The 16030-nt window shown below is 39.4% G+C and overlaps 1 protein-coding gene across 20 annotated transcripts in view; it reads left to right on the top strand.

Annotated features, from left to right (window-relative positions):
- PGCKA1 (PDCD10 and GCKIII kinases associated 1) overlaps nucleotides 1-6778 on the top strand; it is a 43344-nt gene extending 36566 nt beyond the window's left edge. For 12 of the 20 annotated variants that reach the window (XM_071743776.1, XM_071743779.1, XM_071743775.1 and 9 more), the window contains 3 exons: nucleotides 2785-2864; nucleotides 3023-3070; nucleotides 4178-6778. In XM_071743776.1, coding sequence (XP_071599877.1) covers nucleotides 3039-3070; nucleotides 4178-5129 — 984 coding nt within the window. In that variant the 5' untranslated portion in view covers nucleotides 2785-2864; nucleotides 3023-3038 and the 3' untranslated portion in view covers nucleotides 5130-6778. The remainder of the gene's footprint in view (nucleotides 1-2784; nucleotides 2865-3022; nucleotides 3071-4177) is intronic. The other 8 variants (XM_071743778.1, XM_071743760.1, XM_071743764.1 and 5 more) reach the window with 2 other exon arrangements.
- The last annotated feature ends 9252 nt before the right edge of the window (nucleotides 6779-16030 follow it).

The raw sequence follows: 16030 nt of genomic DNA, 5'->3' as shown, positions 1-16030 counted from the left end.
AAACCATATTCCTATTTCAGGGTTGTGAAATAATTTATAAGATAAAACACCACAATGAATTTTCCATATGTAATAGTTTATTCATGCCACAGGACAGATTCAGTTCTAACTAATCAGTGGAAAAGCTTGGTATAGTAGCCTGCAGAGATAATTCAAACAGTAACTGTAATTTAAAAAGTAAACAACTAAGGAAGTCTTTCCTATGAAAACAGAAACAGTAATTTCCACTAACAATTGCCTTCTTTGATTAACACAAGGGTCTTTATAATAGAAAAAAGGACAGCAATCAGTATTTCCCAATGGCTAAAACCTATGAGCAAGATTTTGTGCTTTGAAAATCACAAAAAGCTATAAATAAAAGCACAGAGTTGGAAATTTGTCAGATAAAATTTTATACAAACATCCTGGCCTGAAGTGTCCCCACCCATCTAAAAGGAGTATCTGTTGTCTGGTTTGCATACAAAACAAGGCTGATTTCCCCCAACCTATAAACTTTAAAGGGAAACCAAAGGCTGTGTGAGCATTTCACACACATGTGGGCTCACATGGCAACTGACAGCAGTTGAAGTCATCATGATTCAGCAGAGTTGAAATAATGTTTGCATTCTCTTAGCCCATGGCAGGCAGGAGGATAAAAGCCTGTACAGAAAAAGGCATAACACGAGCCCAGTTACATTGCTTTTCCCATGAACAGAGCTCATACTGTGACTTATCTGACACATATAACCTGCCAGCTACTGAGACCTGAAGGTTGAATCTATCAGCAGCTGGGCAACTTAAAGAAACTTTTTTTTTTTCAGTTTAGAAGTAGGTTTAAGCTAAAACTTAAGATGCTAGTCAAACCAAAACAAGTGTCCACACAGGGCCCAGCTCAAGTGAATTAGCTTCAAATTAGTTCAAACCTAAGGATGGGCTATAACTAATTCAGCTTTCAGCATGATCAAACCAAATCTTGTTAAGGATTCCTCCTTGGCTGAGAAAAATGTGGTCACACCAGCCAGCTCAAATAAGCTGCACAGCTACTCAAACCTGTCCAAACAGCTTTGTACCACAGAGCAGCTGCACATAAGGAGGGTCAGTACACATGAGCATCTCACCAGTTAGTGCATCCTCTCCAGATGAAAACCCCTGTATCAGAATTCTTGCTATGACACAGTTGAGGGATGGGGGATGAGGACACAGCATGAAATCAGCAGAGATGTGGAAGGGAAAGAGCATACAAGGAACAGGCAGAAGCAGCACCAAGACAGAGGAAGCAATGAAACTGTCTTACAAGCCATCCCAAATGGCACTGAGCCACAAACTGGCTACTCCTGACAGAAGTTTCTGCTCTAAAAGAGTTCACATGCAGGAAAGGTATTCCCCAGCTAAAACCAGCTGCTAAATGACTGCAGGCCCTTAGAGGTTCTAGGAATGAGGGGCTTGACATTAAGCATTTTGTTCAATGCTAGAGGAAATTAGATTTTAGAGGGGGAAAAAAAGTGAGACACTAAGCCCATGCAACAAAGGTTTGATTGCAATTTCTGCTAACACAATCACTGGCATGCAGTTCAGGCCACGCCTGGCAAGAAAAAAAATCAATACTACTTTCCTTTGGTGTTTTGTGAGTAAGCCACTCTGGAAAATACCCTGACCTTGCATCGTCAATTCCTGTTTTATGGGAAGTGAGCTGCACTCCTTGGGCAATGGCAAAAGTACATGAGGTTGTAGAACATCAAAAAAAAAAGAGCAGCTCTGAATACCAATAGACAAAACATATTAATAACCTGTCCTAACTTGATTTGCCTGAAATAAGATAGCCCAAATCCATAAGTAATAACATTTTCTCTAGGATTTTTGGATGTTCAGCTCTGTCTTCACTTTAGCTTCAGAACATAAATGTTCCCAAGGGTCCAAATTAGCTTCCATCACTTCCCATAATAAGACTTGGGCATATGAACCATGCAATAGATGGCTCTTAACATCTCAATGGGACAAGCAGTGACACAGAGAGCTTGCAGTATACAGAGACATAGCAAAATACACCCTGCTAGCTCTACTCATATTCCAAAGAATTTACTTGCTGTAGTAAAATGCAAGTGCAACATGCTGCATACAATAGAGTGAAAGCCCCAGCAATATGTCTAAGAGTTCCACACCAATGTCACTTCAGTACTCAGTAAGTGTCACAGAGCCAACTTAGGAGGGACAGGAGTAACTGGAAAAGAACAGATCTGTGGTTCACTACACCTTGAGAATTCTGCATTTCTTGTTCACACACCTCATCTAGGAAGGATGTTGAAACACAGGAGACCCAGAGAACCATCTAAAGTACAATCTATAGGCATGAATATACCCATCAGTATGGGTAAAATTAAAAAAGATTACAATTTCTCAGGCTGCATATTAGAAATGAAGGGGCAATGTGGGACTTGCACTATAGTGACAGGAAGACATGATGCTCCTTGTCTGTACTAATACAAGAACTAGAGGGGTCAAATACTACTAGCAAGAATCAGGTTTAAGTCAAACAAAAGCAGGTGCTTCTTCACACAGGCAAGTCTGGGCTATGAAACTCCCAAGTAAAGGATGTTGTAGATGCCAGCAGTTTACTGGAGTTCAGAAAACAACTGGACAAACTCCTGAAAGAGAAGCTGCCAAATAAAAAATAAAACAAACAAACAAACAAAAAAAAAAAAACCAAAATACTACTGCCTGAATTAAGAGTCTCCAAATTCTAAAAGTACTTAGGAAAATACTCTGGGAAGCACACTGTATTTCTAAGAACCTAATTTCTCTACCCAGATTTCTCACCAACTGAAGGCCACTCTCAGTGCAAGATGGCACCCTAGAAAGATCTTGAACTGTACTGCATCCAGTCTTGTGTAAGCATTTTTCTTTTTAGCTAAAGCTTTTTTTTTTCTTTTTTTTTTTTTCTTTTTAGCTTCTAAACATGAGCATCATTTCTAATGCAATTGCACATACATTAATTTCACAATGCTTCACTGACTTTTCCTCTCCCTTGCCTTCCCTCTCTTTTCAGATTAAAGAAAATCCAGATGGGGTGCAGGTGCTGCAAAATGATACAAAGGTACAACAGAACAACAGTTGCCCAGATTGAATAAAATAAATGCATTAAAACATCAGCCTGTACTCCCCAACACCTGTTGCTTAAATTAAGCCTATTTACAACATTTGAGCTTTCCTGAAGTTTACAGTATCTTTAAAGTCATGCCAGAGTATAACCATACTGATTTCCTGTGAATTTCCTTTTGACTTACTGTAATTGAAGTAAATTGTTACAATTTTTATCTCACAGAAAAATTGTGTTTCATTGAAAACACATCTTCAGCAAAGATTTTTCTCTTTTAAGGTAGCATGAGCTCCCCTCACTTCTGCAGAACAAGGAGCACAGACTTTGTCAGATGCTCCCTCTGTCCCAAGAAATGAAAACTAACTACAGACCCTCACTTCCATCATACCATTCAAATGTAGTTAGTTGTTGGAACAATTCCCACAGTAAAAGTCTCCCTGAGGAGGAAGACTAGCTAGTTTCAGGAAGACAACACTCCAGTCCCACTTGACAATTACTCTTTCACTTGGCCACATCTCTAGTACAGGTAAGAAAGTGGCCAAGAGAACTGGTGCTGTGGGAGAAAGAGGGGAGACAGAAACAAAGAAAGAGGCTCTGGAAGAAATAAGTCAAGGAAAAGTTACAAGCGAGAAGGAAAATGAAGTAAGAAAGAAAAAAGGAGGAGAAAAAAAGAAACAAAAAAGAGAAGATAAGACTTGAAAGAACACTAGGGGGAAAAAAAGGGAGATATTTTAGCAGCTACATGAGGACACATTACATTAATTAACAACCTATGTGTTGACTCCTCATTGGCTGAACTATGACCCAGAGAAAAAAAAAAATAAAGCTGGAAATATCGAACAACCAGCACATGGCTCTCTGACATCCTTCTTATGCTCCTGGTGACTCTCACTACAGGGATTAGTTATGGTCAGTCCTAGGAGACAGCAGCCTACAGGACAGCTCAGAATTTCCACTCAGCTTAGCTCATTCTCAGTATCCCAGTTAAAGCCTACTGACACCAGTTCTTCCAGATCACTAGATAAATTATTGATTAATCAATATAATTAGAAAAAGAATTACCATCATCATTAACATTTCTTCTACACTTCTTCCTTACTCCAGCTACGTTTTTGATCCAGAAGCACCACCATCATCTGGATGCATTAATAAAGTAAACAGCTACAAACACAATGAGCAAGGCAGCAATAAATTCAAATTCAAAGAGAATAATGAAAATCAAGAACAAAAAAATGAACACCAGGAAGATGAGCTAAATGGTACAGAAAATAAAAATCAGGTAAATAGCACAAAAGAAACTCTCTGGGACCACGATGGCAATGATTTTCAAGAGGCTATGCTCGTGAAGTGTGTGGCAAAACTTGATGTTGCAGCCAATGGTGGCAACTCCTGCACTGGAGCACACCCCATGCTCAACCCCAGCACAAACCCAGGGAACAAAGCCAGTGAAGAGGGACCAGCCAGCCAGTCAGAGACTTCTTCAGCCAGTAATAGAGACTTTTACACCAAATCAAATGGGTTTGGCCAGGAACTTGACCTAGCAGCAGGCAAGCAGAGGAAGGCAGCCTGCAATGAGCCAAACAGTATTCAAGATGGGAACTCCTGTTCTGCAAAAGACAACATCTTTCTTAAAGGAAGTGCAGTACTGGAGACACAAAACAATGTCATTCAACTGCCAGACATTGATTATCCTCAAAATGGCAATCAAACCAGGAATTATGTTGAAAGATATAGCTTTTCAGTCCATTGTGCACATTCAGACCAAAACACTGGACCTTCAGCAATACAGGACCAAAACTTTTGTGTAACTCCACCTTCTCCTATAAAGCAAAGCAGTATTGAGCCTTCTAAAACTGATTCCACGAGTCTGAGTGAGGGCATTCCCAGTGGCATCACTACTATGGCTGTTACCAAAGTAGCACAGACACCCACACACCCCAGTCAAAAAGACACCAGTGGAGAAATGGAGGAGGAAGATGCAGAAGTAGCAGCAGCTCTGGCTGCACTGGAAGCTGCAACTGCAGGGGAAGACATGGAAGATGACAATGAGTACTAGATGGTTTCTTTCTAATACACTGGGTAAGATCCAGATTTTATTTCTGGATCTATAGGAAAACATGTACAGCACATGTACAGCTGTTATAAAGAGCTGGGACTAAACCTCTGTCCTTCCAGCTGTCCACTGTCCATGCAGCTGTTAATTTCTACTGCCTAAGGTACAGAAGTGCTTCCTCAGCTAATGGTAATACTAAAAATCTTCTCTAAGGGCCCAACCAGGAGGCCAAAGCATCAGTTCTTCCACAGAGGATATTCTGCAGCATACCCACCTCCTATGGACTTATGCAAACATTTCCTTTAGGTTTTGACCCTTGAGAGAGTCTGTGCACACTTCATATTCTACATTCAGAAAAGTTCCATTATTTAAGACAGAACTATAGAAGCCATAGTGTTATAAACTGCAGATTTGTATCATGTTGGCAAAAAAGTATAAAACTGACCAAAATTTCTACAATCTAGTAAAGAATGAAATGGGGAAGGCAGCTTGGCTTGCACTTCACTGTGGTTACAGTTCCCTTCCAGATTAAACCTCAGACTGTGCAAGTGCAGCTAGCATTATGATGATAACCTCATCTCTTCCCTGGACCTTCCTAGATACCCCAAGTGACCTGCCTCAGCTCATTAGCACAGCAGAAGCCCACCCAAAGCCAAGAGAGGGGGTGACTTTCTGTTGGTTAATGAGCTGAAGAAGCTCACATAGCAATTGCACATACACTATCAGAGGTGCTGGAAAGGGATGAAAACTCAGTACTACCAGTTTGGATAGATTAAAACTGCTGTGAAATTACAGCCTGAGACCTCTCAACTCTAGTAAACTTCCCAGACATGCATCACTTGCCTTAACAATACAGTTTGCTAAGAGGTTGTCTCACACTTCCCTGGTAAGATGTGTTTTATGTACAAAGAGCAAGAGCCAATGTGGACTCACCTCTGGCTCTGCTGCAGCATTTAAACTTAAAGCAGGAAAGGGATTGGCCTTCCAAGTTGATTTAAGCAAGAGAACTGAAAATATCAGAGCTGCATTCCTGGAGTGTTTACCTTTCCTCTTGATCTTCAGACTAGCATGTTAACCTTTCTTGTGTGAAGCAAAGGAGATAAACACCAACTTGGTGCTGCCATTTCATCAAAAGTGGGATTTTAATGGATGAAATAGGAAGTACTTGACATTTTATATTGAAATTTTGTAGTTTCCAACTCTGCTATAAAGTCTTAATAAATTTTCTTAATCATATGAAAAATCTGATGACTATTGTGCTTTATGTGTTTTCTGATTATGTAAGAGTTACATAAAATAAGTACTATAAGATATATCCTTTATTAAATAAATGAAATGCACCTACTATGTATTTGTCAACAGTATATGCTGAATGCCAGTGAAACCATTAATACAAAAGGATCAGGATACTAGGAGGTGGGTTTGAAGTTATGTGAAGATAATTCAAACTATTTCTGTTTAAATGCAGATTCTTTCTTTACATCGAAATACTGGGAGAACAAATCAAAATTTCAGTTTCTCAAAACATGAACAATATCCCTAAGAACAATTAAAAAACATAAAGTCTTAGCTTCAAGAGAACTAAACTCAGGTAGATGAAGGTCACCACGCTGCATCTACGCAATAAAAAAGCTTTATATGTTTTTGAAGTATTCCAGGACTGTTTATTTCTGTGCAACTTTCCTACTTTGGTAGGCCCTCCTAACCATGAGTGCATACAAGTTTTATGTACACATTTGTGCATCAAAGATTATTGTAATACTGAATTACAGTGCGAGACTGCTTGCACATTACATGTCACTCATTATGGTCACGACACCACAGCACCCATGTCTGGTTTTATATCACAACGTCCCTGAGGGCATCACCAGGCCTCAATGTCCCTGCTCAGGGGCCAAGCCTCCTGGGACCACCAGACCCTGTGCTCCCCCATCCCTGCCCAGCCTCAGACCCCTCTCACCTCAGCTTCCAGGCCAGCCAGCAGCTCAGAGACCCCTGGCCTTGCTCCCAGAGATAGAGATGGGCCTCACCTGCAGAGCCCCCAGCCTGACCCACAGCCCCCCAGCCTGACCCAAAGCCCTAGGTCTGACCCACAGCCCCCAGGTCTGACCCGCAGACCCCAGGTCTGACCTGCAGATCCCCTGCCTGACCTGCAGCACCCCCAGCCTGACCCAAACCCCTCAGGTCTGACCCGCAGCCCCCAGCCTGAGCTGCTCCCTGGCTGGGGCAGTGGGAGAGCCCCGGCTGCAAGGCCCAGCCCTGACACCCCCCGTGGAGCCTCCACTGCAGCCCCTGGTGCACCATGACATCAACCATGAAAAAGTATTTAATAAACCTTAAAAAAATGTAACAGGTATCCCAATGAAGAGTGTGCGATTCTACATACCCACTCTGTGAGATTTTATCTCCAACCTGAGCTTCGAGTGCAAACCATCCTGATTTGTTTCCTTGCTCTCCAAGAACTAATCCAGGCTGTAAGAACTCGCCGTGTGCCCACAGGATGGACAAACCCAGCCAGTGTCCCGGACACTCCAAACCAGGCACCTTTTCTGGGGGAAACTGCCCACACCTGTGAACTGCTGGACTTATATACTGTGCAAGGCATCAGCTGTGCCACATCACATTGCCTGCAACTCAAGTTTTCATTGTCTTAACTGTAAGGAAGGCAAAAGCAGTAAAAATCAAGTTTATTCACTGCATCAGGACTTACTGGTCAATGCTTCTCTTAACCATAAAAACCACAAGTCAGGCACATGTATATCAAATCCTTTTCCATGTGGAAAGCTTCCATTAATTAGACCCATGAGGTAGCCCCAGCATTCAGACTTCTCCTATCTGCTGTCTAAAAGTGCAGTTTTTTGGTCTGAGGTTATGTTGTTCGGAGTTTTTCTAAATCGCTTATATATGTGGGGTTTATACCTATGTAAGCATTTATTTTCCTTAAGTTCTACCATGTAACAGCTGAGTGTTAGGCATTCTCAGCGATTTTTCAGACTTCAGAACACTTTTCACAATAAAGGTGAAAGAGAATCAATTATTTCTGGAATAATTTTTAAATAACACATATAATTTCTGCCATAAAAGTCAGCTTTTAAATAACTACACAAAAATCAAATCTTACTCAGTTCCCTCAGATACTGATGCAAAGAGAAACACTGCCAGCTTGAAAATCCATTTTGCTCAGGTAATTGTGAAAGTAATATCTTGAGAAAACATGAGCAAATCAAGGAAAAAAAGGTTACTGAAATGCACAATAAACTCTGTATTTCAAGACTTCTTTCAAAAACTACATAGCTTTCAGGACACTTCTTCCCCTTTACCTACCAACACCATTAACTTCACATACCAATCAATTATATTCCCTATATTCAGAGGGCTCACTAATGACATAGAGCTTAAATGTTTCATGTTTCCTTTGATACAAAAGGAATTAATGAGGGAGCCAGTTGGCCATATCTATTTTTGATGTTTCTATATTTGATGTAACTTGATATAAGTGAGTGTGAAGTAGCAATAAAGAACAGGCAATGGGATAGGAAAGTATTACAAGAGCTGGTATTTCAGTCAAAGATTCTGCATCTTGGAAGCTCATGTTTTATTCCCTGTTCTCAAAAACTAATAATACAGCTTCAAGGGGAAATGTAATCTTTTTGTGTATAAGCACCTTCTCATTTAGCAGTGGGTCACCACTGGATTCTGAAAAAAATTTCAGATCTTTGCAGAGATTCTAGATATGTCAACAAGCATGGAAGACTGCCCAGTCCTCCCAACTCAAGGAAGACAATTATTTTCTAGAGAAATTATTATGGGAGAAGTGTGCTAACAGAGCAAGAAAAGAACCCGAAATTCAATAGTGCATAATTCTTCAGGTCAGCAAACAAAACCCTAGCAAGAAAGCAGCAGACTGGAAATAGATAAGTTCCATGAGGATTTCTTCCCCCCCCCCCTTTTTAAAAACTAAGGCAGTCAGCTGGGCATGTGTTGCTATGGAGACTTCCCATTAAAAATTAAAATCCAGAAATAGAAAGTCTATTATTTTCTAAAAGATACTTCAGATCTGATTGCTTAAATATGAAAGTATCAACTTTTATCATAATTTAAATCACTAAACAAGAAAAGCTGACTTAAAAATTTTCAAACTAAATCTTGACCTTACAACGGTAAGGTGAAACTACTATCTGTAGTTTCAGCTTCCTAATTATTATTTTATTTTCCAAAAGATAAATTCTTGCCAATATATCACATTCTGTTAAATGAAAATAGACTATTTCTACATCTATTAAGGCTGTATAAATGTATTTCACAGATTTATCAAAATGCCTACACTGTACTTTTTAATTACATTGAAACAATTAAACTTAATAAATTATTTATCTTGAATTATCTCTCCTGGCATGTAGATAGAAATTGGAATCCATCTAAATTGCACAAGAAAATAACTTCAAAATTAAATGTACTAAAAATTCTTTAGCATGCTGAAAACACAAGGAAGTAAATTTATCAAAGTCATTCCATATTAAAAACTAATTTATTTCTAAATGAAGTTTATCAACATAATTGTTTCAGATATCATGTCCTAGGTTTCAGAATACGTATCTTACAATGCTTGAGTAATTGTTAGAAGCAGATTAAGACTTTTTCATCGTTCTTTCCAAGACAAACTGCCCTTGGCAAAGACAATTTCTTTTCTTATCATCATGAAATCAAAGTGGAAAATCCTCAGCTCCTTCCCTGGCAAGGCTTTCCAAATTTTCGTGTATCCACATACATTAGATCTGGAGGCCTTAGTCTCAGGACTCCCTTTTCCATTAACAATTTCACTCAGCATCTCCAAAGAGGTTTGTTCTTCATACTGTCCTGCACTTCAAGCTTTCCTAGTAACTTTCTAAACTTCAGATCAGGCAATCCTTGAATTAAACAGGAAACAGGAAATACTGTCTGCACCTACCTATGGCATTCCTACTGACCGGCCACTTCTGCAAACTCTGCCCCCCTTGCTTGGTGCTTTTTCAGTTTCAACTACTGGGCTGTTGAAATTTTGGAAGAAGCTAAATGTTCATCCTGAGTTCTGTAGGATACATTATAGCAATTGTATGCCTTAACATAAGCAGTCATGACTTTTTTAAAATCTTACAGTTAAATACAATTTTAATTTTGCTAACATGGTTTAATCCAACTTCACAGCAGAAATTTACTAAACAGACTTCCTCGCTGAAGTCCCCACTGCTTCCTCCTTTAGTAACAGAAAATTAATGTTCCCTTGTATGACTTAATTCAGAGAACAGTATTCTCCCCATGAAGCAGAAAACACAATGGCTATCTGGATGTTGGTTTTAATCCAACTGCTGAAGTACAGATCCCAAGCAGTCATCTCAGAACCATCATATAGCCTTGATCCAATAGAGGTTATAGGATTCTCTGCTCCGAATCTTGATTGACATTATTATGGATTAAACAGGATTTCAGGGTTTTGCTGTACTTCATAACTTGATTACTGTACATTGCCAAGAGAAAAGCAATTTATTCTATAGCAAAACAGAAAAAACAAGTCTATCAGGAAATACAGAATCCCAGTATTACGTCAGGTTGCGGATGACTTAGGTACTGAACCAACCCACAATAAAAGCATGTCACATGAAGATTGAGCTCCCTTTTATTTACTCTGAGCCAGAGATTAGCTGATGTTTGTAAGGGTGTAGAAGCAGAAAGAAGCAAGGCAACACCCTCAGCTACTCAACTTAACCTCAAGCATGGCCAGATTTTCAATCATCTATTATCACACTTGTTGTCCCATACTCTTAACACACTGAGTTGTACCAACTTAGACTTACCCAGAAGGAAAGGAAGGTATGTGACAAAGGAAAAATGACTACACAGCAAAGGGAACGTATGCATGAGATTAAAATACTGATTCAGTATCTGAGAACTAATCCCGACAGGAATCTCGTGTACAAGTTTACAACTAATTAAAGCTTTACTTTAGTTCTCATTTGAGAACCTTAATCAGAAACAAAATGATACTATGTGAATTTAGGGATATTCCTCAGATTAGTTTTGCCATACAGAGCAAAATAAGATCCATGCAAATTTCCATATTTCCTAACAAGATATGTGAAATCAATAGACTGGACTGCTTTGGTAGGAAGGGACCTACAATGATCATCCAGTCTAACTGCCATGAGGAGACTTTGCTGTGGCCAAAAGTGGTATGTTTCTCCAGAACTGGAAAAATATTAGACTCTTAACTCCACAAATTTTAGTTTGGTAGATAAAAGCAACTGTACCTTGCCAGAACATCACACTCTGATTTTGGTGGTTATTATTTTTTGATAATGATTAATCTCCTGTTTATGAAAACTCATCCAGTTAGCGTCTGCAAAAAAGAACTGCTCTAAAGATCCAACATTAATCACAATCAAGAGAAATTATCTGAAGCCCTACAAAATAGTATTCACGTATTCCACCCTGACTGGGAATTACTTTTCCAGAGTCATGCATGACTGTTAATTAGCAGCTGATGCACACCGCTATTGTTTAGCCATACACCAAACAGACCCTGTTCTTCCTTACTCCTCTGATTAAAAATTTGGCTTAGGGAGAAGTTTACATAGTTCCTTTTAATAACTGCAGCAGCAGCACCACTTTCACACCCTTTCCTTTCCTGGGACAGAGGAGACCTGGTCTCTCACCTCCAGGCAGCAAAATACCCTGGCTAAGAAAGGGTAAAGCACCTCAGATCTCCGATTAAATTGGGGCTTTTTTTTTTTTTTTTTTTTTTTTTTCCCGCACTGAAGGCATTTTTTTGAAACATCAACAAAAGCTTCAATAGCTCCCTCTTCTGTCAGAAAACGCACATTTCAGCTGCTCTGTGCAAAGCCTTCTCGCAGTAGTCAGAAAACGTCTCGTTCCTGTATCTCTATGCATGTGTACTTACATGTATTACATATACAGGTTGGTAGAAAAATTAGATTTTTTAAATACTGTGTGGTTTTTATTTAAAAAGAGAAATCTTCGCGTAATGCTACAGGACAATAATTTGACTGTAATCAAAACACTTAAGGCCAGCAGCTGAATATTGACTATTTCCATGTTATTTCAAAATAGTATCTTATTCAATGCAAAAATCACACCACACTACCCGGGTATCTTGCTGCATACATAGCAACATCCATGGAGCAGGAAAAAAAAATTTATAAGACAGAAAGAGATGAGAGTTTGTCTCAAACTGCTGCTGCACTTAACATCATTTTTCACTCTTCCTCTCATCTTCCCAAGCCTTCCATATTCCTATTTCTGCTTCTGCCTCTCCATGCTTGCCCTTCTGCCATCAGTACCAGCAGGTATCAGCTGTGACAGCAAAATGCCTGTTTTGCTGCATGCTGACTGCTGTGAGAAGTTTCCTGAAGCCAATGCTCCCTGTTCCCCTTGACCACCACTTGGAGATCAATGGACGCCGCGGTAGGAGCAAGAGTGCCTCCTGCCCACCAGTGCTCCACACCCAGCAACTGCAGCAAGGCTGAGATGACCTACTGAAAACAGGCAAGGGAATGACAGCCAACAGGGGAACTAGGGGAAAAAAATATCAGAGGGTTTACACATAGAAAAGTGAGTGGTTGCACTGATAGAAAATTAGATTTGCTAATACAGCCTCCTTTGTATGAGACAGCTCTGCTGCAGCTCAACGTGATGCCACTGCACCTCAGCAGCCCTGGAGGCTGCAGAGAAGTCATTGAAGAAGGTGTTTCAGTTAAGATACGACAGGCCTGCTCCACAAAGACTTTACACAGACCAAGAAAAAGCAAGCCTGATTACATGTCCAGAAAGAGATGGCCAAGCACTACACACATAACAGGCTCTGGACTAAGGCCCATCAACATCACAGGTGACTTGGTATCTCTTCTTACCTAAACTTACTACCAAAGTAAAGTAATTCAGAAGTCACTCACGTTAATAGCACAGACAGCTTTCAGATCTTGGTGGTTTCTCTCTTCACAGGCTTCCACCATCTTCATGCTTTCAGCACTATAGGCCTCATGTCTCCCCCATCTTTTTTCTGGGAGTTAGAGAATTAGACTTTCCCAAGTTGCTCAGCTTCCTTTCCCTCACACTGCTCCAGCCTTACATATCTTTTTGTTAGTTTTACCTCACCAGATGGTCAGAACGTTCCATGAAGGTGCCTTGCAGCTCCATGAAGTGGTAATTAAAATAACCAGCCACAGGTGGTGCAGACAGGAGAAGAAATGGTGCATCTAAAGCAAGGGATAGAATCAAATTCTAGCAAGAGTAAAGAGACCAGCAGCACCTTGCTGCATACCACCTACAACATAAGGGGGAAAAAAAACTATTTGAAAAAAAAAAAAAATCATATACAAAGTAAACAAGAGAGAAATTAAAATTTCACCCAGTCTGCCAGAACTTAGAGCCTAAGTGCAACCTTCCCTTGAACCAGGTTCCCTAAACACTGAGAAAAACTCAAATCTAAATCAATCTTTATCTGGCCAAGTCTTAAATATTATTCATTAGAATAACCACTCTATCTTGTTTATTTATTTTCAATATTATTGCACAAATAAATGCAAGGGAAAAAAAAAAAAACTTATGAAGTGCACAGAAACCCTAGTTTCAAAGCCACTAATTGATTCCCACTACAGATCACATCTGAGACACAGGTGAAAGCACTCACCATTCATTAAATATCCAGGGAACTTAATTGCTTTGAGAGACAAGAGGACAAGAGTGTCATGTCCCAACCTAGTACTTCCAGCATTACCAAACTAGAACAGTCTGGATATCCTTCACTCACTAAGAGATGAACCACCTCAGAAAAAGACACCTTTTAACCCACATAATTTTGTACTAGTGTGCAGTTAAGTACAATCTCAATTAATTTGCAGAAAAAAAACCAAACAATGAGGGAAAAAAAATTTACTCCACAAAAAAAACAAACCTGCAAACAAAAGTGAAACCAACAAACAAACAAAAAAAAACCCAACCTGCCAAAACCATCGGCCAGACTCAGGCAAACACGACACCCTTTTCTCCTGCATTCCTGTTATGCTTTTAGTGCCCATCTCCCTCCTTCCACATCTTTCAGTTTGACTCTGCTCCCACACCCAGCACCACAGGCAGCCACATCCCCCCAGAAGACTTCAGAGCCCCCCCGTAAACCTCCCCCTCAGGAACCCCGGGTTCAACAGGAAGTGCGTCAATGCGACATCTTTCCACAAGTACACACAAAAAAACCCCACTTGTGCTTTAACCTCTCTCTTTTTTTTTGTTTTTTTTTAAACTAGACCAGCTGCCTGGAAGAGCACTGTCTTTCCATAATTGACACACAAAACATTTAAGTATAGGGATCATGAAAGGTACCAATTTTGTCAAGGTTCCTGTACCTGTAAAAACTGGGGAGATGGTTCAGAAAGCAAATGGTGCTGAGCTGCCCAGCACACTATGGCATGCTTTTCAACTGAGGTTGTTTAGGAAGAGATTCAGAAATTGGAGAAATGCTGTAATCCTTCCCATGTTTCAAAAATACTTTTCACAGGTGCTGTGTTCCTTACAAGTAAAATCATATTTTGTTAATGATAGAAGTAGATTCCTCATCTGTTTTCCAGCAGAAGCATGAGGTAGGACCCTAAATTTTGGTATAATGCTATACTAAAAAAAATCAAGTGTCTGTCCTGGGGAGAAAAAACAGAATTATTACTCATGTTAAAAAAAAAAAAAAAACCAAAAAAAACAAAGAGTCACATCTGGAAAAATTCTTCACATATCTCTTGAGGACTTCTCCATGTCAGTCCAGTATAACAGAATTTCTCAAACTTCAATACAGTAATCCCTGCATTTCAACATATGCTTATATTATCCAATAAAAAGTGTATTACACAAAATTACAACCTTCTTTCTTCTTTTCTGACATCAAAATCTGTTGATACAGTCATATTTATTGTCAAGTTAAAACTGAATGAAACCTGAAAGCATTAGAAAGTCAAGGAGAAGCGCTCAGGGAGGAAACGTGCTAAGGGAACAAGAGAAGTAGGATATCTGCTATTGTCAGGTTTTGTTAAGAAATATGAAAAACAAACAAAACAAAACAAAAGAATAAAAGATAAAAAACCCTGAAAATGAGAATCAGAATGTGTGTTCAGTTTTCAGAGGTTTCAGTATCAGCAGTGTCTCGATTCTCTTTGAATATTAAGGCATGCCAGGATTTGTTTTTATTCTTTATTTTTAATTCTGAATATAAACCACAGCTGCAGATATAAATTCAAAATTCAAATACAGACCTAAAAATAGACCTTGTGTGATGCAGATAGGAACATTAAAGAAGAAAAATCTGCCAACAGGATGGTACACTGATAATTACATTTCAGCTAGACACCACAACTTCCTTTGAGCCTCTTTCACACTATTCATACAGCAAAACTAATTTTTATTGCCATTTGCAGACTGCAGTCATCTGTGAGAACAAAATGTAACAAAGCACTGCAGTATCAGAGAGGGACACAGGCTGCAAAGAGCTTCCTGTCATCTGTAATTTTGCATTCTGTACCTTGTAAAAACAACTGAGAACAAGGATAATGTGTATTTTTAAAAGCTCAACAAACGTAATAATAAGTTAAAAAATTTGATATTTTAAAAGTAAAAGAGCTTCAATCTAATCAGACCCACGCTTGAATTAGAGCACAAATTTTCTTCTTTTCCCTATAAAATATGGAAGTAATATTGGCAATGATGTTTTCTTGAGAAAGGACAACTGCTCTGAACTACATTACACAATGACACAACCTTCTCACTACTTCCATAAACAAAAACTTGGAAGTGCAAAGAGATTGCATTAAATGTTAAGACTGTGCAAAGGTTAAGTTTCTCACAGTGGATGCTTAAGAAAGCCACAGCCAAAC

The sequence above is a fragment of the Heliangelus exortis genome, chromosome 4 (assembly GCF_036169615.1).
Source record: "Heliangelus exortis chromosome 4, bHelExo1.hap1, whole genome shotgun sequence".
Taxonomy (NCBI): Eukaryota; Metazoa; Chordata; class Aves; order Apodiformes; family Trochilidae; genus Heliangelus; species Heliangelus exortis.
The sequence above is the reverse complement of the archived record's forward strand: the minus strand, read 5'-3'. Positions and strand labels throughout refer to the sequence as shown.